The sequence below is a fragment of the Apaloderma vittatum genome, unplaced genomic scaffold (assembly GCF_000703405.1).
Source record: "Apaloderma vittatum isolate BGI_N311 unplaced genomic scaffold, ASM70340v1 scaffold108, whole genome shotgun sequence".
NCBI classification, from domain to species: Eukaryota; Metazoa; Chordata; class Aves; order Trogoniformes; family Trogonidae; genus Apaloderma; species Apaloderma vittatum.
The window spans coordinates 3,255-27,159 of NW_009728789.1; the positions used below are offsets into that span (position 1 = coordinate 3,255).

A 23,905-nucleotide genomic window follows, 5' to 3' on the forward strand; every position below is an offset into this window, starting at 1 on the left:
TGGTGGGCTTCCTGGGCAGAACCTGGGGCTGCTTTGAAAAGCAGACGCTCTCCTAAATGGATTAAAATACATTCATGTTTCAAGGAAGATATCTAACAAATGTAAATGTAAATCAACTAAGAAACCTACTGATTCTCCTGCTGTTTGTCAGTGTTAGAAAGTCAAACTCTTGTAAGTTCATTACGAATTCAAGTGCTGTTCAGCAAACTCAGTAGGTGTATTATTACAATTCAGTTATACTCTGCACCTCATTAATAGTAGTTTTTGTGGGAGGGAAAAGAGGAATTAGTGTAGCTAAAAAAATTGTATATATTTTGTTATCCACTGTAGAGTTTTGTGTCAGGTTAATATTCTTCAACTGTTTGTAGTTTTGTGCTATCTGAAATGCTGTATTGACAGACGTGTCTGGAAGGTGGGATTTCTCCCATATGATCAGTATAATTTCATGGTTTAATCTCAATAAATGTGGATACTTACCTGTTCCATTACAGCCACTATTGGTATAGGTGCTGATGTTTCACTTTGGTTTCAAAGATCAGACTTGCACATATCCAAAACCTTGAAGTTTTTCCAGATAGAAAGGTTTATTTGCACCATTCATAGTTTAAGATCTTTTCCATTCCGTGCCTTTTCCTGTGCCCTAGAGGCTGTTGTGTGAGTCTCAATTGGAGTTATATTTTTATATATTGTTGCGTTCCCTGTGAAGTGGAACATCTCAAACTTAATCATAAATGTAGCAACGTTAAGCTTTGTTTCCAGAAGGCTTTGGTGTGTTTCCTGTGGAGTATCTGAATGGACCTACGCGTTTGTCATAGATACCATAAAAAATATTCTTCTTTTAATCTTCTTTCTTCTTTTTTTTTTTTTTTTTTTAGCTAAAATCTGCACTTGATTTTATCTGAACCAAATCAACTGAGGAGAGTGATGAGGCTGATACTTTGTCCCAAACCCCTCTTTATAGTATGTGGTTTCTCTTGTACTACATCATAGGTTGTGGAGTCAGTATGAGTTAGTTGAGTTATATTTCCTTTTCCAAACCAAAGCAGTTTTAAAAAGTTGCCACTACAGATGTGCTTTGGGTAATGAATGAACAGTGAGAAGAGACTGGAAACTTAAAACTGCAGCCACATAATTTCTTACATGTTAGGTGATGTCAAAAGCTGTTTTATCTGCAGACAGATTAACAGTGAAGGCATAAATTAATGTGCGGTTGCTGTTTTTAAAGTGCCTGTGCTTTCAGTCCGAGAGATGGAAGCCAAAATTGGTGTTTTGAAAGAATATTTTGTGCATAGTGTATGATACATACGTACATACATACATACATATATATATATATATGAAGTTTGAGATCTTCATGGTTATTTCTAAATAAATCACAGGTGACACGGGAGGAAATAGGAGCGTTTGAGTAACCCCCCGTGAGCTGTTGGACACTGACTCAGGAGCGAGGCCAGCCTGCTGAGGAGGGTTGTCATTCTTGTCACCACTTTGCGTAGCGTCTCTTGAACCCATCGTGTGCTACAAACTGGCACACTGGAGGACGCTTGGGTTGGTTTGTGTTCCATGTTAGAGTTTTGTGGGTGACGTTTGAATGCTTCAGTTGTTTGATAACCAGTTAAGTACCCCTGTTGCAGGCATGGGGCCCTTCAGAAGAGGTGCGGTAGGTGGGTGGGCTTTGGGAACTGCTGCAGTTACCTTGGAAAAAAGCTGTCTCCTCTTCTGAAGGAAAGACCTGACCTGTGCAGTGTTTGGACTTTGTAGGGTTTGGTTTGGACATTGAATTCTGTAGATTTTTTTTTTGGTCTTTGGCTCATGAATTTTTTTTTGGTGGTGTATATGAACTGCATGCTGTTTGACATATCGGGACAACCAGAAACAAGAATCTGGTGTTGCTGGGAAAACCAAAATAGGTTTTAAATGTCTTTAGGAAATAGCTATCTGTTTTTCTATGATATAGTTTTAAGACCAGAAAACCTTGCAGTATTTGTACCCTCCTTTGGTTTAAGTCATTGCTCAGTGCTACTTTTAGTAAAGGAAATGTCTGCATCCTTAATTTCCATTTCTGAACAGAGAACCTCCTCCTACCTCTTTTGGATAATTTTGGTGTTATTGTGACCCTCCTTGGCAGAAGAGAGCTGGGTAGGCTCCTTCACAGGCAGTGCAATTCCTCGATAAAACTCAGAAGAGGTTTCCTCCCTCAGTGATTCTCTGTAGCCCGGTGTGTTAACTGGGGAGCAGATGCTGAAAATGTGAACTCTGATTTGAAATGTATGTGCTTAACACACTTTTTTTTCTTTTTTTTCTTTTTTTCAGTGTGTGTGTGTGTGTGAATGCAAGTGGGTAGCTGACTAAAAACTTCCTGAGATGGTAATATAGTCTTAGTTATTCCTGTTATGATCCCCCACATAATGTAGCAAAGTTGTGTATAGCTTGGGTCTTGATACCATGTATTAGCAACTTTTCTTCAAGCTCATAAATTACAGGAGAGGTTAAAATACAGTTTCCTGGAGAAGAGTGTCTTGTCAGCTGAATTTGGTTGACCTCATTTTGGTAGAGCAGAAATTCTATCTCTATTTGTAGTTACCTAGTAGGAGAGGGAGAGAAACTTAATTACACATAAAGTATAACAATATGTTTCTGAGGTTGACAACAGTTTGATTGTAAGCTGCATATCCGAGTATTCACCCTTTGGAATGGCAACAAAACTCATTTTGAAGTTCTCTGTAATACTTACTTAATATTTAATGTTACAAAAGCTATTGCTTAAGTACTTTAAGGAGTGGGTCATCGGTTAATGGAAAATCTTTTTCTATTAAAATTCGAAGTATAACATCCTATTTTAATTTTTTAGCTATCTTAATGCAGATGGAAAAGTCTTGCTAATAGAGAGTAAATGTGACATCTTGAATTGACAGCTGTAATGCTCCTTGACTTCTGTCGCTTCTATAATTGGCTAAATTAAAGTATACCATGCTTCCATGTCGTGTAGAATATATCAGACACTGTATAGCGTGATTGTGAGTTAATGCTTTGGACGTTCAGAAATAAAACAGTATTGTATGCTACTGGAAATTTCAGGGTGTGAGAAGGGTCAAATTTGGATCTTTGGGCTTTTCTTAGTGTCTTTTTTCAAATACACCCATTGCTGTATTTCTGGCTTGATTCATATGAAGTTAATAATTAATGGAGAGAATGTTACTTAGTGTTGCTAATAAAACGTGGCCTTAGAGATGTTATATTTTTTTGCTGTATTTCTAGCAGGGATAGAAATAGCAATTGTTACATCAGTAACCTTGTGAACAGAGGGAGTGCGACTTCATGAGATTAAAATTTTCAGGATTTTATGGTGTATTTTAAATGTCTGTCACAGAAGACGACATTTGCACATGCAGAATTGTCATGGAGAATTTGGCAGTTAGCTGTTCTCAACTTGGAGAAAATATGTTCCTTGTTTCCATTCATTCTAATAGCATATGCCCGTGTGCTTTGACTATGGGCTTCAGGGTATTCTGCAACATAGAACTGAGTGGAAGAAGATTAAAGAAAGTATGGGAGAGGCCCTGAGCTTTGAGGATGGTGTCTGTGTTCTGCAAAAATGAGAAGCGCAGTATTCTGGAACGTGTTTAAATAGCTGCTACTTCAATTGTCTTTAATGTCGGTGTTGACCTATTAACATTTTTCGCTTGTAGCAAAGAATCTTTCGTCTTTTGTGGTGTATGCCCAACAGATTTTCATATGGGCCCACCTGTGAGCTTGGATATCATCGTCACTGGAATACACGTCCTCCAATTCTTGTTTTAAAGCACAAAATTATCTTAAGTCTGCTCAGGCATCAACCTTGTGGTTGGTTCTTGAATGAACACCCTGTATCTTTCAGGATTGTCCCGTCTAATGATCCTGTAGGTAATTTTCTCACCATGCCGTTCCACAATACTTTGTGGAACTTCAAGGGTTAACAGATCAGTTTGAACCCAAACTTCTTTCCATTGTCACTGGATTTTTTCATTGTTTTTCTGAATAACCATCATATGACTGTGCTGATAATCGAACGTTAAGGCAGTAATTGAAGAACTAGGAACTGCTCTTGGAAGTGTCTAGTGCTTTTCTAGTTGAGACTTCTAGATTGCTAGAAACTTGTAACTGCACCTTTAACGTTCTGAGCATTGAAGTTTTAGACAGTAAGCAATACTTAGCCTTTTACTGTGTCTGTTAATTTGAATAAATAACTTTTTTAATGGAGGTTGGACCCATTAAGCTAATTTTAGGTATCTGTTAGAAGTGTACGTGGTAGTATTTTCCTGTGTGGGGTATAATCCCCAAGATACAAATTTGATGTTTTTGCTTGAGTGTTTGAACACATTTATGATTATCTGACAAAATAAAAATACTGCCGGGAAGATTTATTGTGCAGATCTAGCAGTGTACTTGAAGGGGTTTAGGTCTGTAACTCAGCTTGTAATTTTGTGCCGTTGTCTGTGAGTTGGAGTGTTGTGTCTTGAAGGTTCAGACACAGGTCTGTAATTCATGAACTCTAGTTGTTGTGGTTTAATAGGTTGATCCTTAAACAGGGCCTGTTTTGGTTTGTTGGTTTTTTTCTCCATGAGGTGTTTTCGTTACCTTTATAAAAAGTGAGACCACAGGTAGAATTATTCACAAGTACTGTTATCACACTTTGGATAAAGCCTTTCTAACTGCGGTTTGTTGTTTTTTTTCTCCATGAGTTGTTTTCGTTACCTTTATAAAGTGAGACCACAGGTAGAATTATTCACAAGTACTGTTATCACACTTTGGATAAAGCCTTTCTAACTGCTGCTGAAAGAGTCCCTTCACTCCTCTTTTTGTCACCAGAGTAAACTTTGAATAAATAGCCCTGAATTAATTTTGTGATTCATTGTAGATCCCCTGCATAAGGCAGAGCCTTCCTTGTTCTGCCGTAGGTTAGTTACATCAGAGCTCAATTTCCTAAGGCTGCTGATTTTAAAGCAAAATCCCCGAACTCGGTTTAAGCCTTATATGACTGTAATCCAATTCTTTGCACTCTTTATATCACACTTAGTTTGCTCAAAAACAAGATGAGGAAAATTCCCAAAAGGACGTGAAATTTAATTAGCAAATGTTGGTTAAGTACTTCAAGATGGCATGAAAACTACTCTAAAGGCAAAAGTGTTGGCTTGGTTTGTGTAAGTGAAGAAAAAATTGAGTCTACCCAGGAGACTGGTCTTTTACCCAGGCAGGTGAGTGTGGGAGCAGGAGCCGGGTGCTGCAGCAAGCGGGGCTGTGGTCCCACGGCAGCGAGTGGGTGACTGGGCTGACCGGTGGCCTCTTCACCCCTTCCCTTCTGCTGGTGGAAACACTTGTGTGGCGATGCCCTGAGCGGTTTTGGGGAGCTGGCCTGCTGAAAATAGTCACGGTCCCTAACCTGCTGCAGTTTCTCAAGCGAAGAACTGCTTTTCTCGGGCAGTGCTGGCTTTTGCCTGCTTAAAGCGCTGCAAGGCTTCACTCTTATTTCTGAGTCAGCCATTGACTATTTCCTGGATAATCTATGATAGATTTCTTAACCTTTCTGTGACTCATTTTGCCGTGTGTCTGCTGAAGATAGTATGCACTTCGGCTTTTTTCTGAAGCGTTTTGAGATCTGGAGATTAAGAAATATTGTTCAAATTAGTATTGCCTCATAGAAAGCAAATCTTAAAGTATGCTCTGACTGTTGTCATTATAATATCCAATTCTAAATTATTTGTAATTTACTCAAAATCCTCCACATATGTACATGTGAAGGGAAACCTGAATCTGATCTGTTGGGCTGGCCAAAGAAAAATATCGTCATACCTTTAGAAATAAACATTGTTAAATCATTTCCTTGCCCCAGAAGCTCAAATTAATCCAGGGCCGAGGATCTCTTCACAATTCCTCAAACTGTTACTCTTGTCACTGCTTTTTCTCAGCTAAGCATCTTCTGATTTAACAGTTTCTTTTTTGGCTTTTTTGCTCCTATGTCTCTTGATTATTGTTTTTTAATTTTTTTTTATTGTTAAAATATTATCCATTTGACACTATCAGTTTCCCCATCCCTTACATGTTTTATGACAGAGTCTGGGAATGTCAGTGAAGTGGGACGCTGTAGCAGAATGTGCTGGGTTCTGAAGTACAAAACAAGAAATATTTCTTTCTGGCCCTTCTAATTGTTACTGTTCAGCAAAGACAGAAAATTTACTAGCCAGGATTGGCAGCTGTATGAAGGTATTCACAACCTGACTTTATCTCTGTGAGGTATTTAAGGCGAAAAGTCTAGAATAGGTCCTGTAAATGTATATATGAAAAACTTCTGAAATTTGCAGAATAGTATGAAGAGATATGAAAATTTCTGAAAAACCGAATCTTGCTGTCGTTGAGCAGAGTTGGAAACTGATTTCTCATGTTGTAATTTGTCAAGGGGGCTGCAAATGAAGATGAGCAGCCTCTGTTCTGGCAGAGCAGAGGAAACTGGTGGAAGGATCGGAGAGGCAGAGGGAGTTACCAGTGAGGAGCTTTAAAGGAGGATTCTGATTGGATTTGAGTAAAGCAAGATGAAGTTTGTCATGACTAATGGAAGGATACAGCAGTGAGGAAAGCCTGGGTAAGGCTGTTTATAGTTTACACGCGCAGTTACCATTTTATGCAAAAAGACTACTTTATCTGAACACAATCTGAATGTTTGCAACTTGCAGAGGTTACAGGAGGAAGCTGGCGTTGCCCTCACTGACCAGGAGGTCGACTGACGAAGAAAAACCCGGGTCTGCTGGATTTGCACGAGCAGCTGCCGAAGAGAGAGGCAGATGCTTTTACATGAGAGGTCATAAGGTTGCCCGCAGCAAAATGAGGGTTGAAGTCAAGTACATCCACAATTGTAGAATTAAGATAGGAAGACAGGGAGGGATGAGCAGAATGTTGGTGATAATTCTGTTGGCAAATGCTGGCAAAAACTGCCTCTCTACCCCCAAGCTGGCAGAGTGTGTACAGAAATGTGTGCTGGGGGAGCCTGGGGGGTAGGAAGGGGGCTGCAGGGCATCTGGAGAGGGGATTGTGTGTCAGGATGTAATTAGGGGAGCGTGCAGGCACGTGTAAATATCTGTAACAAATAAAAGGAGACTTAGAGGGAGGGAGTGTTGTACTTCAGTGTCACTTCAGGTGTCACACAACAATGTTGATTTTGTTTTCAAAGAAATAAGATCCTATGGTGAATCCCCATCCTTTGGCTCCCTCCCCACCTTGCAGTTGCCAGTATGTAACCATGTATTTTCCTCTCCTGTTACTGCCCTTATCTCTTCCTGCTGTTGTGTCAGGTCCTTTGGGGAGGAAGAATGCACCTCCACCATTGATAACTTTGTTTTTTCTTTTTTTTTTTCTCTCTTCCCTTCCCACCTTTCTTTTTTCGACCATGATTATAACCTCTAATGTTGTTTCTTTTGCCTTCCTGTTGGCAGCTTTTCTTTTTTTAAGAAAATAAATTTATTATGATGTTGCAAACATCATCATGCTTGCAGTTCTCGGTAGGAAGGCCTTTAGACTGAATGTTTTCATACGTGTTATGTAAAACTTGTAGATTATGAGATGGGGGCTTGAGTTAACATTGTTGGATGGAAAAAGAATGTGATTTTGTGCCATGCCTGGCTCCTCCCCCTCATCTTTCCACATCTAGCACAGAATCGGGAGAGATGGTCAGGACTTCTTATTGCTGTTGCTTGTGACAGTTTCTTACAGCAATGAAGATTTCACGATTAACAGTCCTAACACAAACCTTCCAATCTGTTCCCTGAAGTTCTTATGAATGGAGAAAATAGCCTTTATAGCATCATAGAAAGTGAGTATGGATTGAACTTTTGGCACCTGGGTTAATGATCAACTGGTTTGACTGAATATTGAGAAAATAAGGAGGTGACGTAACTTGACAGAAACTAGAAAGGACCTTGAATCATGCAGTGCTTGGCCTGTATTTGTGTCTGATTTTCAGGTGGTTTCTGTCCTGATCCCTCTGCATTCCCAACTTCTTCAGATCTACCTGACTGTGGTCAGCTGTTGGGGAATAGAAGAAGAACAGAATGAGTATTTATTGACACCAGAATCTGATATACGTTCCTGGCTGCCTGTTCCTGGGTATCGCAGAATTGGAGAAGGTTTGGAAGTTGTTGACAGGGAGCAGCCAGGCAGACTAGGATTCTTCAGCATGGAAGATGCAGCTGAGGGGTTGTGTTAGAAGTGCACTGTGGAAAAAAAGGAATATGAAATAGATGTTTGGTCTGTTCCAGTATGAAAACTAGTTACGTCAAAGGAAGGTAGCAGGTCCAGAACAAACCAAAGCTGATGGGTTTTCTTGTGAGGTGCCACTAAACTGTAGAATTTCTTGCCGCAAGCAGTTGTGCATACTAGTTCAGAAAACGAATGGAAAAGAAAGCCGTTAAGAAATCTTAAACTGAAAGGCTCCGACTCAAGGAATCCCTGAGCCACAAGCTGTGTCTTGAGGGGTGACTAGAATGTGGCAGAGTTTGTTGGAAAAGTACTGGTACGTACTCCCTAAATGTCTACTGCTGCCCATTGTCCGCCACGGCACGTTGCGCTAAAGGAGCTTTGATCAGATCCAGTATTGCTGTCTTGATTCCTCAGTAAAGATTTTGAGGTGTAGCAGATGTATAAAATCCAGTTAGTAATTTCCACATATTTATGAAGACTGCGTACAAAGCTGGTGAAGTAGCCACAGGTTAGGGCATCAGCAATTCATCCAGCTAAGATTTGTGCTTTTATAACCTTAAGTTGTTTGAGCATTCTTATACCTAGAGCTGGTTGTTATTTGATTACACGTGTTCACCAGCCTGTGATGGGAGTAGTTACCACATTAGAAAACATTTTATTGAGCTGACAGCTGTGTGCTGCTGTTTTACACAGACTTTCACAGAAATTGAGAGAGAAAAATCAAAGATTTTCTTTTTGCTGTAGCTTGGGATACATTTGAGTGTTCAGGTGCTGTAGCTTGCACGTATCACAGTGTATATTAGCTAAAACTGCTTACGTTGTGACAGTGTTTCTTGATTAAATGGAAGGCATATGACTCAGACCTATTAGACCATCACACAGTTGGTAAAGATGTACTCTGATGAATGCAAGATGAAGGATGAAGCATAATAAATGTTAATGGTGAAGAATTCTGATAGAACTTATCACTTGGATATGAATTACAAGTACTATCGTATATATAGCTACTATAAAGTGTACAACTAGGGATCTGTAGTATTGCTTTGAAGGAGAAAACGTAGGTTTTTTTTTTAATTTGTTTTTTCCTATCTGAAAATTAGGCTTAAAAGGTAAATCTAAACAGGTCTCATGAGTCTGATACTCCAATATGTAAAGTTTGCTTTGTTTGACACGGAGGTGGGAGGAAAGATAAAATATGTCGGATAAACTTTAAGGTCTGTTTGTATAGTTTGCTGTGTCTGATCCTTTCCTGAGCTGATTTTTGTCTGTTGACTGTTAATGGAAAATGCAATTCAAAAGTCTGACTTCCCATGTGATGTTTGTGAGAGGCTGCAGATTGATGCGCTTTGAAATGAAGCCATCTAGGCAGGGATCAACAGGTACTGTATTTGAAGGTCTGATATGTCTGCTAGGCTCCGGACCAGAGGTTGAGAATTTGCTACAAGTCTGATGGAATTCTGTATTTAATACAGAGGCTCCAAGGATCACGTGTTTTAAGCTATTGGAAGGAAATACCTTGTGTATAAAGATATCTGTGTGTGTGTATATATATATATATATATCTCCTGGTCTTGATGTCTGAGCCATAATTTCCTTGCTCAAAGTGAGAAGCGGGTGCAGTGGTTAATCAATGTCTTCTGACACGGTGCACAGCTTCACAGATGCTTGGACTTGTCTGTTATTTTTCAATATTTAAAATCTTCCCCAAATCCATATGCCTTTCAGGGCTCGCTCTTTATGTGCAGCTGAAGAATGCAGTAGTGCCGAAGCAGTCATTGACTGTCAGCTCAGCGGGGTTGTTTTAAGGCTTCGTAGTATAGTCAGCTTCTGGTATCCTGTAGGGGATAAACTCTGCTGTCAATTGACACAGTGTTGTGTTTTTTTCTTTGTGACTGCCTTTTTTTACCAACTGCTTGTGTAAAGCTGCTGTTAAATGGTAATGGTATTTTAGGGCCTGACTAATAAACACGCTGTGGTTTAATGAACTGTAGGTGGCATTGCGTAAGGCGGCCCTAAAACTGTACGAATCTGAAAGTAAGAAACAATTCATAGAATCCAAAAAATTCTGTAGAAGAAATGAAACTGAGCTTCCTGTTGTGCTAAAGAAATTTACTGTAAATAAAGATTCTGTCTATAGACTATTATAAGCTCTTTAAGATTTATTTAAAGTGACCTACTTTTCTTTTAAAATCCTCCTAATTCATCTGGTGACTGGTAAAATGATGTATTCCAACACTATAATCCTCAAATCTTGATGTAGACAACGCTGACAGGTCTCATTTTGAGCCCATTTAAGACCGGTTAACGTGTTTCAGGCTCGAGTAACCTATTAAATAAATACATCAGGAAAAGGCTTTTACTGGTAATGGTTGTTTTGCTTAGGTGGCTATGGCTGTAATGTATTGTGAGTACATCTGGTACTTCAGTGCTTATCAGTGATCTTTTTTCCTTTAGGCGGTTTCCTAGAAACATGATTGCTTGCTGGTCTTGATCTCACAGCTTTGTGAAGACTTCTTTGATAATGTCAAGTTCAGGCTACCCTCCTAACCAAGGGGCGTTCAGCACGGAACAGAGCCGCTACCCCGCTCACTCTGTCCAGTACACCTTCCCCAGCACGCGACACCAGCAGGTAAGGACGCGCAAGGGTTACAAATTGAGCGACAGTAAAATTTGGGCGTTTGCTGTGCCAGATGATATAGGGGGGTTGGGGATTTTTTTTTTTGTTTGGGTTTTTTTTAAAACCGATATGATACAAGTTGTTCACATCTGAAAACAGTGACGTTGCCCTGCTGACGAGAACTGCTGCCACCGTTGCTTAAGTAGATAGCTGTGGGGTGGTTTGGTTTGCACTCTTTATTTTTTTCCCTTTTTTTTCCCTTTTCTTTTCTGAAAGCCTCTATATCTGTTTTGTTACTTGTTTTTTGACAGAAAACTTAGTTTTATAATTCTACATCTTTATCGTGTGGAATTAATATAAACTTCCTGGTTTTATCATTGGTTTCTTGTTATTTGTGTTCATAAATTTTTGTTGTAGTTTTGCTTTAATTTGTTAGTGTTTAATCGTCATACTAAGTTTGTCAAATGTAGATGTGGCTGAGTCCGTGTGCATTGATAGAAAAAAAATTTCAAAGAATGTGCAAATAATCTGCAGTTATTGTACATTTGACTGCAGTAATCTTGGTCTAACAAATCCTTTGAGAGACTGAGCTCTTGGAGCATTTGTGAGTACTCAGTTTTTCTGGGGAATTGATCTCCTATTAGGCCCAGGACCATAAGAAGTGAACCCATGGCCATCTTTTCTTCTAGCAATATTGGGCTGGATTCTCTGTGAGCTAGACGAGGTGCTTGACAAAATCTGTGTGCAAGGTGGGGAATCGGAAGTGCAAAAACTTGCATTGCACTCTGAATATTTTCCTGAAGCAGCTGAGCTAGTGCCTCCAGCTGTGTTCTGCGAGCTGGAATCAAGGCAGTGGATTTCTAAGAATCTCCTACTTGGTCACTTCTGCCAAGCATTTATTCTGCCATCCTGTGCTCTCTGTGGTGTGGCAGCCTGTGGAGGACTAGCTGCTGGCTTAAAAACAGCTCAGATTTCCCTCATTTTAATGAAAGTCTCCTACTGCTACAGATACTTCAGATGTTTTGTTCTACTTACACGTTTGCGAAAGCAAATTCAAGAATTGGAGCTTTTTGGCTTGCTCCATGTTTATTTTTAGATAATTTGTAAAAGCTAAGTTTTACAGGGAATGACCTGTGGCATGTCCTGTAGAGCTTCTTTGGCTGGTTAATGCCAACTGTATGTAATTTTTAAAAGCAAGTGGTTGAAGACCCATTTATATGAATAAACTGTCTTGTACCTCACTTTGGTTATTACTTGTATCAGTCAGAAGATGCTCTCTTGTCTAACTCTTAGTCCTAACTGATAGTGTCTGATATAAAAATGTCTTGAGGTGGTAGCAGAAGGAATTGCTGTGGGATTGTTGAAAGGTATTCTCATTTTACCACTTCATAGTTGGATGTGAAATCAGACTTTAAAGGGTATTTTTTAAACGATATTCCTCTGCTGACTCATTTGCATTTTGTTAGAAGTTGTTACTAAGTTAGGTGGAATTCTTGGCATAAGTATGAATACTTAAATACCTGTATTCATTTATATATATTATATATATAAAAAAATAAAACCTCTTTAAGTTCATTTAAAACTTAGAACTGCTGTTTGCAAACTTTATTTTTTTTGAGCTAGAATAAGGCTTCGGTGATTTGGACTTGGTGTGTATTTAATACCTTTGGAAAAGATCATTCCATGACACCAAATGCTTTTGATCCTGTCTTCTGTACCCTTGTTCTTGGTAACGACAGAAATGTGTTTCATTTAGGAATTTGCAGTTCCCGATTATCGCTCGTCTCACCTGGAAGTCAGTCAGGCAACCCAGCTCTTGCAGCAGCAGCAGCAACAGCAGCAACAACTTCGGCGCAGGCCTTCCTTGCTTTCTGAATTTCACCCGGGCTCTGACAGGTCAGGATCTTGTTTTTGATGTACGTGAACGTCAATCTTCAATGAGTCTGTGCTTTCTGTAAAGTTAGTTTTAACCTTTGAATGGAGAAGTTTTTCGGTTTCACAGTTACTAAGTACATCATTAGTCGGTGCTTTGCGGTTATAACAGCGTCGATCTGCCTTGTGTTGTAGCTGTTGTGTAGTTCCTTGGTCTCTTTGGCTTACTGAATATATCTTCTGAGAATCTAAGTGCATACTGCAAACTTTTTGATGCTGTTTGGGCTAAACGTGTGTAAAGTTTGTACCTTTGGATCCTTTAATCTTGCTGAGTAGAAGCAACAAGGGCAAGAGTTGTTAGAGCGTGAGTATTACCTGCCTAGATTAGGTTGGCTTATTGAAGAGCTGATAGCTCTGTGGCTACGCAAGTCAGAAACACCAGAGCTCATTGGAGATTTGAGTTGTAAGAACTGTAAACCACTGAAGTGCAGCACGAAATGGACTTCTGGGTGAACTGGAGAGTATGCTGCTTTTGGCAAGGCACTCGACGGCTTCGTATCGCTTGTTCTAGTACCGCTTTTGTCAGTCCCCTGCACCGTTCTTGTCTCTGTGTAAGAAGATGCAACTAATCTGGGTCATCTAAGTTGACTGAGGACAAGTACAGCGGACAAGTGCCGTGAATCATATGTTGTAATTAGGTTTCAGATTGGTAATATCTTACTTCTTGGTAAAATGGGTTACTTCACAGTGGATATTGATGACTGTTCAAACATACATTAGTGTTACTGTAAGTCTATGGGTTCAAGAAAGTTTTCAGATCGCATTACACATTCGTTTGGCTATATGCCTGAAGAATGTTGGATGTAGTCTGAAAACCAAAATCAGACATTAAAAACCTGCTACTGAGCAGAGCAAGATTAACTGGATTGCAGTAAATTAGCAAGAATATGCTTCTGTTTAGGGGAGAGATTACTGCCTGGTTTATGCACCTCAATTCTTCAGTGCATTAGCATGTTGATGTACAATTATAAGCAGGTGTTATTGCCTGTAACCACCTCTTATTTTCTTGGACTCTTAGTAAATATATCTGCTAGGAGCAACTTTGTATGCTGGATTACTGCTCGCAGTTTATTTTGGCTGTAACTGAGGTATCCGGTTCTGAACAAATACCAGTGATGAATGTTATGTAAATACTGGTCTAGCTTAAAATCTCATTAGAATATTCCCAGAATTAACTTGATGATAGTGAAATCTGAAGCTTGCATGTTGCCTTCTTCATGTGTCACGAAAATGTCAGTAACTCTGTCTTAGTGCTGAGAATCATAGTAGCTTTCAGAGTTCTCAGAACTTCAGTTTGTAGCAGAAGTAAATCTCCACACCACCCCTCCCATTGTAAATTTGTAACAGCTTATTCGGTAGTTCTGGCAAAATACGGGAAACTACTGTCATCTCTTCAGTGGCACTTCATAGGAAGATGTCTAAGCAGATGAGTTTCTCTTATGGACACCCTGTGCACTGCACTGTAAAGGAGCTTTTTTTTTTCTGAGAAGGAAGAGTTTTTAAATGACTCAGGGATTGAATCAATGACTGCTTCTGTCATACAGTAGCATTTTAGTAGAGATCAAGTTCCAGGTAGACTCATAGTTCATTTTGAGCATTCTGTGTATATTTAAAAATTATTTAACTCCAAAAATGAAATAAGGAGCTGTTGTAGCCATCTGTGTCCAGTGTAATACAGTACTAGATCTCATGGGTTTTTTTGTTTCTTCGTAATTTCAGTTGGAGCTTTGATTTGAACAATATCATTTTAGCACTGGCAAGTTTATGGGTTCGTAGTGATAGGCGTGTGTTTAAACAGTGTCTTTTAAGTTCAGGGTAACTCTCTTTTTCAGTGGATTTTTACTGTTGCATTTTTGAAGATCATACTTACAAACTTCTGTCTACCTTACTGTTTAGAAGGAACTTCTCTAAATTGCATATCCTGCATATTTGAAAAGGTTTGAGGAACACCAAATAGTTTTCTTGTATGGAAAATGCATATTTTACTAGTTTTTCTCTTTTGTATGTTAGGCCTCAGGAAAGGAGAACTGGATATGAACAGCAATTTCATCCAGGTCCGTCTCAGACAGATCATGATTCACTGGAATCTAAGCGACCACGTCTTGAACAAGTCTCTGATTCCCATTTTCAGCGTGTTAGTGCAGCTGCTGTCTTGCCTTTAGTACATCCTCTGCAGGAAGGGTTGAGATCTGCAGATATTAAGAAGGTAAAGCCATTTGCTGTTTTACTGCTGAAGGTTTTAACTTCCTATGATGCAGTGAGCTAATAAACTGTATTTCTATTAGTTTTTTTATTTGCTTGCTTACATTAATTCTTTCATCCCAGAAATTCAGTTTTACACATTATCACAAACTGTGGTCATGAGTCAGTGTACTCTTTCATAAAAAGAACAAGAAGAAAACGTCTGGCTGGGGCACAGTAGAGAAACTGAAGTTTCGAGTTGCCACGATGCTCTTAAGTCATTAAAACCTCAGCTGCAAAATGATTATATAGTTCAGTTTGTGAAATATTTTTGCTTTTCAATTGAAAGCTGCTGGCAAGTGCATGCAAGCCTATTTTTTCCTGTAATTAATATTTGTACTGAATGGTCAAAGTACTCCCTTCCATTTCAGCATTTGAAATGAATCTGCTTGTTTACATAACACTAATTATACTTGTCACTGTCTCATTTTGGGTAAATCTAGGACAATCTAGTTTGGTGTGGATATTTTCTATTGTAGATACTGGCTGTTGATTACAACAATTTGTGTGGAGCAGACAAATGTCTCATCAATGGATATTTAATATCTTCTCTCATGCACACGGCCTCACCCGCTTGAATGCGGGCTGTGTTAGTGAATTAGTGTTTGCCAGGTAAATAGTCACAGAGCGTGATGGTCTGAGGACGTAAGCAAAGCAAAGACAAGGTACAACAGTGCTGCTGTTGGAACGTGAAGCATCTTGAAAACACGTTGTTTGGAAATGGACAAAAAAAAAAAAAACAGGCCAAAAACATCGAAGCCAAATGAATAGTGACATGTCCTCTTCTAATTAGTCGCTTCTCTTAACTCATGTTAAGCTCAACAGAACTTCACATTTATATCCAGAGCTAACTCCAGATGTGTTTTATTAGGCTGCTCATGGTTATCCTCAAGAACAGCCTCATCAGTATTTTTGCAGAGTATTGAGGATTATCTCTCGAGTAATTCTTCCTTTAAAGATAAAAGATACAGCTTCATAAATGCAAACAGTATTTTTAAAAGGGAGATGTTTTGATCTTATTTTGGTTTCAAGGTAAATATGGAAGTGTGTTGTTACTTTTAAAGATGGACTTCGAAATTACCATATCGTAAATTGACTGTCAGTTAATTCTAGAATATTTAGAGCATTAGTAAGCTGAAATATTCAACTTTTAAATTCATGCATGCTAGTTTGTTTAGAGAACACTCATTCCTCTAATTTCTCTCAATCTCCCTCCGCCACCTCCTGTCCCCGTGAAAGGACCCGGCTTTTGGAGGAAAGCATGAGGGACCATCTTCTCCAATTTCTGGTCAGCCTTGTGGGGAGGACCAAAATGCTTCACCTTCAAAGCTGTCAAAGGAAGAATTGATACAGAGCATGGACCGTGTAGATCGTGAAATTGCGAAAGTTGAACAGCAAATCCTTAAACTGAAGAAAAAGCAAGTAAGCGTAGCAGACACTACTCTTGCTATCTGGCAGGGAAAAAGGTGTGGAAAGACTTCATTGGGTGGTGGTGGTGAAATTTTTCGATTACATGAACCAAATGAACAAGTGAAAAAGGGAAGGTTGTGTTACAGCATTGTTACAACATTTAACTAGATTGGACTTCACGTAGTTTTAAACAGTCACGAAAATGGGAGAAAGCCACGTAAGAACACCAACAGTAGGCGGCTTTATATATTAAACTTTTGACGGAAGGCTTAGTGAAACACTGTGAGTGTAACTCCAGCTTTAAAGATGACTGCTGAGAGAGGGGCAAGATGTCATCTTCTTTCATGGCTGTGTAAGGGGAGAATCCCTTGCAGGGGTGGCAGTAAACAGAGAGAGCAGAGAAATAAAGGAGGAAATGGCACATTTTTTTTAGTATGGACCTGGCTATGCTTTGCATCAGAGACACTGGAGGCAAAGGAAATGTGTCCTGGCAGTAGCTGTTGTCTTGCCAATAGCGGTTGTGGGCAACAAAACCCACCCTTCAGTCTAGGCATCTGTTGTTATATGGCGAAAATGAAATCCTTGTCTCCTTTTCCTTTTATGACTCTCAAAGATCCAGGCAGAAGTAGTGTGAGCTTTACAGTTTGTTGGGTTTTTTTAGTGGGAACTGTAGGAAATAAGCATCAACACTAGGGTTTGTTAACTTTTTAGGTTCAGGATAGCAATTAGACAACTCTTGGCAATGGTATGTTTTTTATGGTCTAGAAGAATTTAATTACGTCCGAATTGTAATGACCTGTGAAGTGGCGTTCAGCAGAAAACCAAAAAAGGGTGTCACTAAGTACCTGGCTCTGTGCTAATGATGCTTATCTTTTTGTTTGTTCACTTTTCCACAAAATCAGCAAGTACTATGTGTATCATCTATGAAGGTTCATTTGTGCATATTTATGCTATAATTTGACTTAAAGAAAATTACACAGTTGCTGTTGCCTGCAATTATTGAACCTCTTTATTATGGCATTCTGCAGAAGTTTTAGATTTTGAATTCTTGTGCAGCACTGTAGCACATTTTACCAGGGCTGTGAGACAGGATGGGTGCCTAGCATTAGAAGTTGCTTGTTACATGTTTTTGGCCAGCATGGATGAGGGATATTTACAATTAAAAAATGAAAATGTCACTGGGCCAGACTTAACTGATGTGAAAGTAAACCACAGCAGTGTACCAGCTAGGAAAACACTACTTTTTTGCTGATGGTATTTTTTGTTTGTTTGATGTTGTGACAATCTTGGAACGCCAGTGCAGGGGGAGTGGTTTGTTTCTACTGGGAAGTATGGTTAGAGTGACGGCCTCTGCGGAGTCACAGAAGGAGTTTTGTACCTTTTTAAACAATTAGACAATAGTAATAATCTAAAACGTAGGAAGACAGCTCTGTGCGTTACTTCCCTCTGTGAGAGGCAGGTTTGCTGTAACTGTTCTCCAAAGTTAGTATTTCTGTTTCAAGTTAAATAGAGATAAATTACAATGTGACAGTGTCTTTAAATGTCAGGCTCAAACAAGTCTGATTCGGCATGAATGAGTTGTAAACAGTGAGTTCAATTCACCAATAGCACAAAAAGCAGTCTTGTTATTGTCCCTCTAGACATTAAAACTATTTCATTCGTTCCCTGTCAGTTAAAAAGAGAAATAAGTGGCAGTGCTAACTGTTGATCAGATGCATATTTTATCTCTGGTGACTAATTACTGCTCAGGGTAACATGGTGCGGATGGCTGATTTTCTTTCTTTCGTCTCTTAGCAACAACTTGAAGAAGAAGCTGCTAAGCCTCCAGAGCCGGAGAGGCCTGTCTCCCCTCCTCCCGTGGAACAGAAACACCGCAGTATTGTCCAAATTATTTACGATGAAAATCGGGTAAGCGTGCTTTTCAGTTGACTGAATGTAGCTGTGAATCTGACCTGATGTGCTAAAATTAGTTGTGCCTTAATTTATTTCCACAGGGCAATTTTTCTTCTCCTGTTTTATTGGTTTGCCCATCCCTCTCTTAATATTCTTTCATTTCTTCAAATGAAAGACATTGCATGACATTTTTATTCTTGATCACAGGATCTTTCTTCTGTCTTGTAAGCAGTCTAGGGAGAGATATTTATGGTCTCATCCCTGACCGTCGTGTTGAGATAGATATAAATACACACATATCTATGGATGTTTGTATGTGTGTAGATAAATTTCCGAAGCGTTTTTTTATATTCATCTACTTTGAATTTTCTTTTCCTCACATAAATACTGATAAGCTTGGCTGAAAACTGAAAACCCAACATTTAAATTAGCTGAAAAGGAACAGCTGTATATGTTGTAAGATTCTACGTCTTCTTTTTAACCTCTGACTTCTGGTGCTTAAGATTTGGGTAAATGAATACATAGGAAGCAGCAGTGTGTAGGTGAATTGTGAGCCTGTGTTGCATAAGTGGTGAGAAAAGTCCAGGAGCTCGGTAATACTGCCAACAGTAGCAAAGTGCTTCCTGCCTCTTTTTTCCCTGGTAGTTTGAGATTAGGGAGTTGGATATCTGCTGGCTTTGAAAGTATTATGATCTTTTGTGAGAGTGCTATATGTTTGTTTAATTTCTCAATTTTATTTTGTAGTTTAGAGGAACAGCTAACTTCTGTTACAATAGACTATTTTTGAAAATTTAAAGTTGTAAAGAAAGTGCAACATAATGCTAGATTTTATACAGTAGAACTGTGTCCCAGTTCTCCCCTTCCCTCAGTTGTCTGTGAAATTTGATGTATTTACTTTATACAGGACATTAGGACAATTATTTTGTTATAAAAACTGATGTAACCAATCTACAGCAATATGCTTCTGGTTACGAACCAGTTGACTGTTTTAAATCTGCTTCACACTACAACTGAAAATTACTTAAATGATACAATCACTTTAGAAGACTTTCTCAAGCCGAGTTGCATGTTGGGCAGTAGGCAAACCAGTGTGAATTTGGAGACATCTTAGCAGGCTGCTCTGCAATTCTTTCTGTGCTAGTTGAGGTTATAGATGAGCTTTCCAACAGAGTTTTGAACTTGCTTTTGCATTCCCCATGGTGTGTCTGTGCCAGTAGGTGGGGAAACACATCTTTAAGTTGCCCGAGATGGAGCAACGTGTGTCAGTAACGTATGGGCACCCATTAGCAGCTTCTCACTCTGTGGTTGTTCATACAATGTTCTATATGTGAGGGGAATTACCAAGCTTGATGTGTTTTTGAAACCATTTAGCACTCGTTTGGAGTTCCCATATCGGGAATTAGACGTGCTGTAGAACGGCAGGATTGCTGAGGCTTAATACAAATAGTGTGTGTCGGTACTCGCTGTATTATGGAAAGCATCAATAAAGGCGATTCGTGTATGTAGCACTGGTTTGGTATCTTTCCTTCTGCAGTGGTACAAGAGAACAGTCCTCTTGGAAGCTTTCATCTTCAAACCATGCAATTTAGGATAATTACTTTTAATATTCAACTGCTGTTGGCTAAAATTTGGTTAAAGTAGTAGAGCTGGAGTTCAATTTTAAATGTTTTGAGACCAGAAAAGCCATTCCACCAGGATAATACTGTAATATTTCCTTGATGTGTAATTATTTTGTACAGTTGTGAGTTCCAAAGAGTTTCTCAAGATTGGACTTCATGGACAGAGGTTAGAATTTAGCAGAACACTTTCTAAGAGTAACTGCTTTATGGTTTCATTTCAGCTGTATTTTTCTTTGCAGATGTCTTAGGGCCAGCTCATACAACCATTGGGGGGAAAGAAGCAAATTTGAAGTAGTGTGTTGGGTCATTTCAGATAGCCTCGTCTGCTGACAGAGGGCTTTGGAAGATCATGCAGGCTTGAAACGAATTTGTGAAAGCCAACTGTCTTACCAGTGCTGCCTCCTTTCAGATGGGAATTATTTTGCGATCTTTGCCTAGTGTGAGGGAAGGTGGACCTTTGACAGCGGTGAGCTCACACTCCCATGCTTGGCAAGTCGAGGATTTTAGTCTCTTAAGTCCGTTTTTCAAAGCTGGCTCTACTTCATTTTGCTGGATGCTTTTCTTCCTCTTAGTAATATTTTGTTGTATTGTTTATTAAATGCATGAGTTGGGTTTTTTTGAGCTGTGAAGGTCAATTTCTGCTTTTTTGCTCTGTTGGCTTTCAAACACAGATCAGAGTAGGAACCCCAGAATTCAAATCCAGGTTTCTTGATTTGCTGAGGCAACAGGGCAGCATTAGATTAAGGAGGGAACAGTGTGGCCACACAGAGGTTTAACGACCAGCGAGAGTGAGAGCATTCAGGTACACGTTTGACACTAACTTCAGGTGATTTCCTTACGCTATACAAATAAACCTTATTTGCAGAAAAAAGCAGAGGAAGCTCACAAGATTTTTGAAGGCCTCGGTCCAAAAGTTGAACTGGTAAGTTGTGTGTTTAGTTGGTGTCGTCTTTTTTTTTCTTTTGTTGTGTTTTCTGTGTTGGGAGTTGCTGTAACTGTTGTGGTAGAGATATATTTCTGTGTTTATGTATAGAAGAAGTTTTATGTTTATGTGTAGAAGAGTGTTTAAATGCTCTGGTGAATTTGGGCTTGGGTGAACTGATTGGCCGCGTGAGTGTAATTTTTGAAATAGATTTGAATCTACTTGAGAGAACAGTTTGAAAGATGAAAAAAATGTAATACTGTTGTTTGCATCCATTTTTTAAACAATCTAATTGTACGTAATGAAATCAGTGGTTTGTGTTGGATATCTTCTAGTCCCTTCAGATTGCCGCGTCTCAGATTGAGTGCGCTGTTGGCAAAACACTAAAATATTGTTTAAAGTATTGCATATACTTCTAGAATTCTACGCGTTACAAAGCACTAAGCCTACCTTTCTCATCCAAAATTGCAGCCGCTTTACAACCAACCATCAGACACAAAGGTCTACCATGAAAACATCAAAACGTAAGTGCTTTCCTATCTTGTCCCTGGGCCATTTAAGGGTTCTAGAGTTAAACATTAGCTCCATTTTTTCATTGCTGTAATTTCCAGATAGGATGTGTGTACTTTAACCATAATTAAAAGTTTGCAGTCCATGTAACCTTCCGTGTTGTAGAATAGTGCTGCAAGACGTGAGTTACGTGTGCTGAAGGCAAAGGGAAATTGTAACTTTGCGTCTCGACTTAAGTTTTATGATTTATTTTCATCTTTAAGTTGCTAACGCTTGTGGGTTTTTTTCCAAGTCAAAATACCAGATTTGGCCTAGATATGTCTAGTCAACTTTTCTGAATGTACTGTTCAAAGAAATGTTTCAAAAGTTACTGCTGTTAATAAACCATGGAAGGAGTCCTGATTTTTTGATATATTTTTTTAATTATCTGTTTATTTATTGACTTAACCATGTACTCATTTTCTGCCATGGGCTATGAGCAGTTACTGTATGCTATGCGTACTTGTTACGTAGGGCAAGCCAAATGCGGTGATTTGAAATAAACTGGTTGTCTACTCCTGGACAAAACGTGGATTTTGAGGAAAATAGTTTTTTGTTTCTTTTCTATTATAGTACTTGTTTCTCACATTTGAGCTATGTTTTTCAGTTCACTGAAGCAAATATTGTTTATCAATTGAAGTAAAATTGTAATCGATTAATTTTTACATGTTTTTAAAAAGTAATTATTTTTAAATATGTTAAATTCTTTAAATGGTAAGTGTTAATTCTCCTCTTAAATCTGTTGAAAAAAATAATTCTTGCTCCACTCGTTCAATTGTAGCTGTAAACCAGTTTTAAAATACTTACTTTTTTTGAGTAGTTATATATTGTAAAACTCTTAACCTTAAGGTTGAATTAAACGATTTTTTTTTTTCTGCCAAAGCATAATATATTAAGCATAACTTACTTGGGAATTTCATCATTGTTTTCCCTCTGTTTTCTACCTTTTCTACCACTGAAGGTATTTTTCAGAATGATGATCTAGCATCTAGAATCCACTCGGGCTTTGAGTAGTTTTGAAGTGCTTCTTTCTTACAGAGTTCACTTTATTGTTCCTAATTTTTTCTCCAGAAACCAGGTGATGAGGAAAAAGCTAATACTGTTCTTTAAAAGAAGAAATCACGCAAGAAAACAACGGGTAATACTACCATGTTTTTGTAAAAAGAGCACATGGTTGGTTTTTTTGTCTGGATCCTTGATTCAGATTCCCAAATGTGTCATGAAAATCCTGTTGCTTAGAAAAATAAGATCTTAAGCTAAAATTATATTGATTTATTGAGAAATAAACTGTGGGTGTATAATTGGGGTTTGTTAATTATCTGCCTGAAGACCGTCTGAAGTGCAAAAGGGAAAAAGCTTTTTTCCTTTCCTTTTCGTAAAGAGTTTGAATTGAAGAGACTTGGTGGAAATCTTTAGCTGTCATGCCTGGCCTCTCTCGGAACTTCTTTTTTTGTATAGTACCTGTATTATCTGAAAGAAAATGGGCCAGGTCTCTGATTTGTGAAGTCTGGCCGCATTTTTAACCAGTCTTGTGTACGTTGGGTAGCTATCTTGGTTGTCTTAAAGCTTTCTCTAGCGTGCTGTTGCAGCAAGTGACATACAAAATCAAAAGGCGCTTCTGGTGTCTGAAAGATTATTTTTATTAAGAATAGTGAAGGTTATACATGAAATTGGAAGATTCCACCATGAAAATGTTATGAAGGATTTTTCTCCTTACGGTCCTAGGTTGGTTTTTTGCGTAGGACCAGCTCCCTGTATATTGCTGAGGTTGAGGACATACTGCAGTTACTCCAGTCCCATTCTGTTAAATTAAAAATTAAAATAAATAACAATTAAACCTACTAATTAAAAGCCTGGTACCAGAAGGTGTGAGATTTCTGGAAGGCAGTGGTAACAGTTACCAAATACCATTGTGATGTGTAAAGCAAAGAAATAATATGGACTGTTCAAAATCTAGATTTTTTTTATATCCACTTCCTCGCCTTCTCTCTGCTGAAAATTGGGTGTATGTCATCTTCAAAGTGGGAGCCATTAGAGCAGGAAGAATCCCTGTTCATTCTGGGAGCCTACCCATGTTATGTGTACTGATCGCTTAGTGTATTCTTGTTTAGATCAAGGTTTACTTTTGCAATTTAACAGGAACAGAAAATCTGTCAACGTTATGATCAGCTGATGGAGGCATGGGAGAAAAAAGTTGACAGGATAGAAAATAATCCACGCAGGAAAGCGAAGGAGAGCAAAACAAGAGAGTACTATGAAAAACAATTTCCAGAAATCCGGAAACAAAGAGAACAGCAAGAACGATTCCAAAGGTATTGCCATGGATTTGAAATTGTCCTACAAAATACCACGTGGGACTTAGATTTTAAAATCATTTATAATAAAACTGGTTCAACTTAACCATTAAAGTTCTATGTTCATCAATTTATTCCTTTTTAAGGAATATTATTAGTGCGTCGTACAGTATAAAGTCAAAGAATTTTTTATTTGTTCAGC

The 23,905-nt window shown here is 38.7% G+C and overlaps 1 protein-coding gene across 3 annotated transcripts in view; it reads left to right on the forward strand.

The window, feature by feature from the left end:
• Positions 1-10,677: 10,677 nt before the first annotated feature.
• Positions 10,678-23,905, forward strand: part of NCOR1 (nuclear receptor corepressor 1) — a 51,951-nt gene continuing 38,723 nt past the window's right edge. For 2 of the 3 annotated variants that reach the window (XM_009874175.1, XM_009874173.1), the window contains exons 1-9: positions 10,678-10,855; positions 12,600-12,739; positions 14,786-14,981; positions 16,256-16,438; positions 18,221-18,334; positions 20,804-20,860; positions 21,332-21,384; positions 22,481-22,547; positions 23,549-23,721. In XM_009874175.1, the coding sequence (XP_009872477.1) occupies positions 10,748-10,855; positions 12,600-12,739; positions 14,786-14,981; positions 16,256-16,438; positions 18,221-18,334; positions 20,804-20,860; positions 21,332-21,384; positions 22,481-22,547; positions 23,549-23,721 (1,091 nt within the window). In that variant the 5' untranslated portion in view covers positions 10,678-10,747. The remainder of the gene's footprint in view (positions 10,856-12,599; positions 12,740-14,785; positions 14,982-16,255; positions 16,439-18,220; positions 18,335-20,803; positions 20,861-21,331; positions 21,385-22,480; positions 22,548-23,548; positions 23,722-23,905) is intronic. The other variant, XM_009874174.1, reaches the window with a different exon arrangement.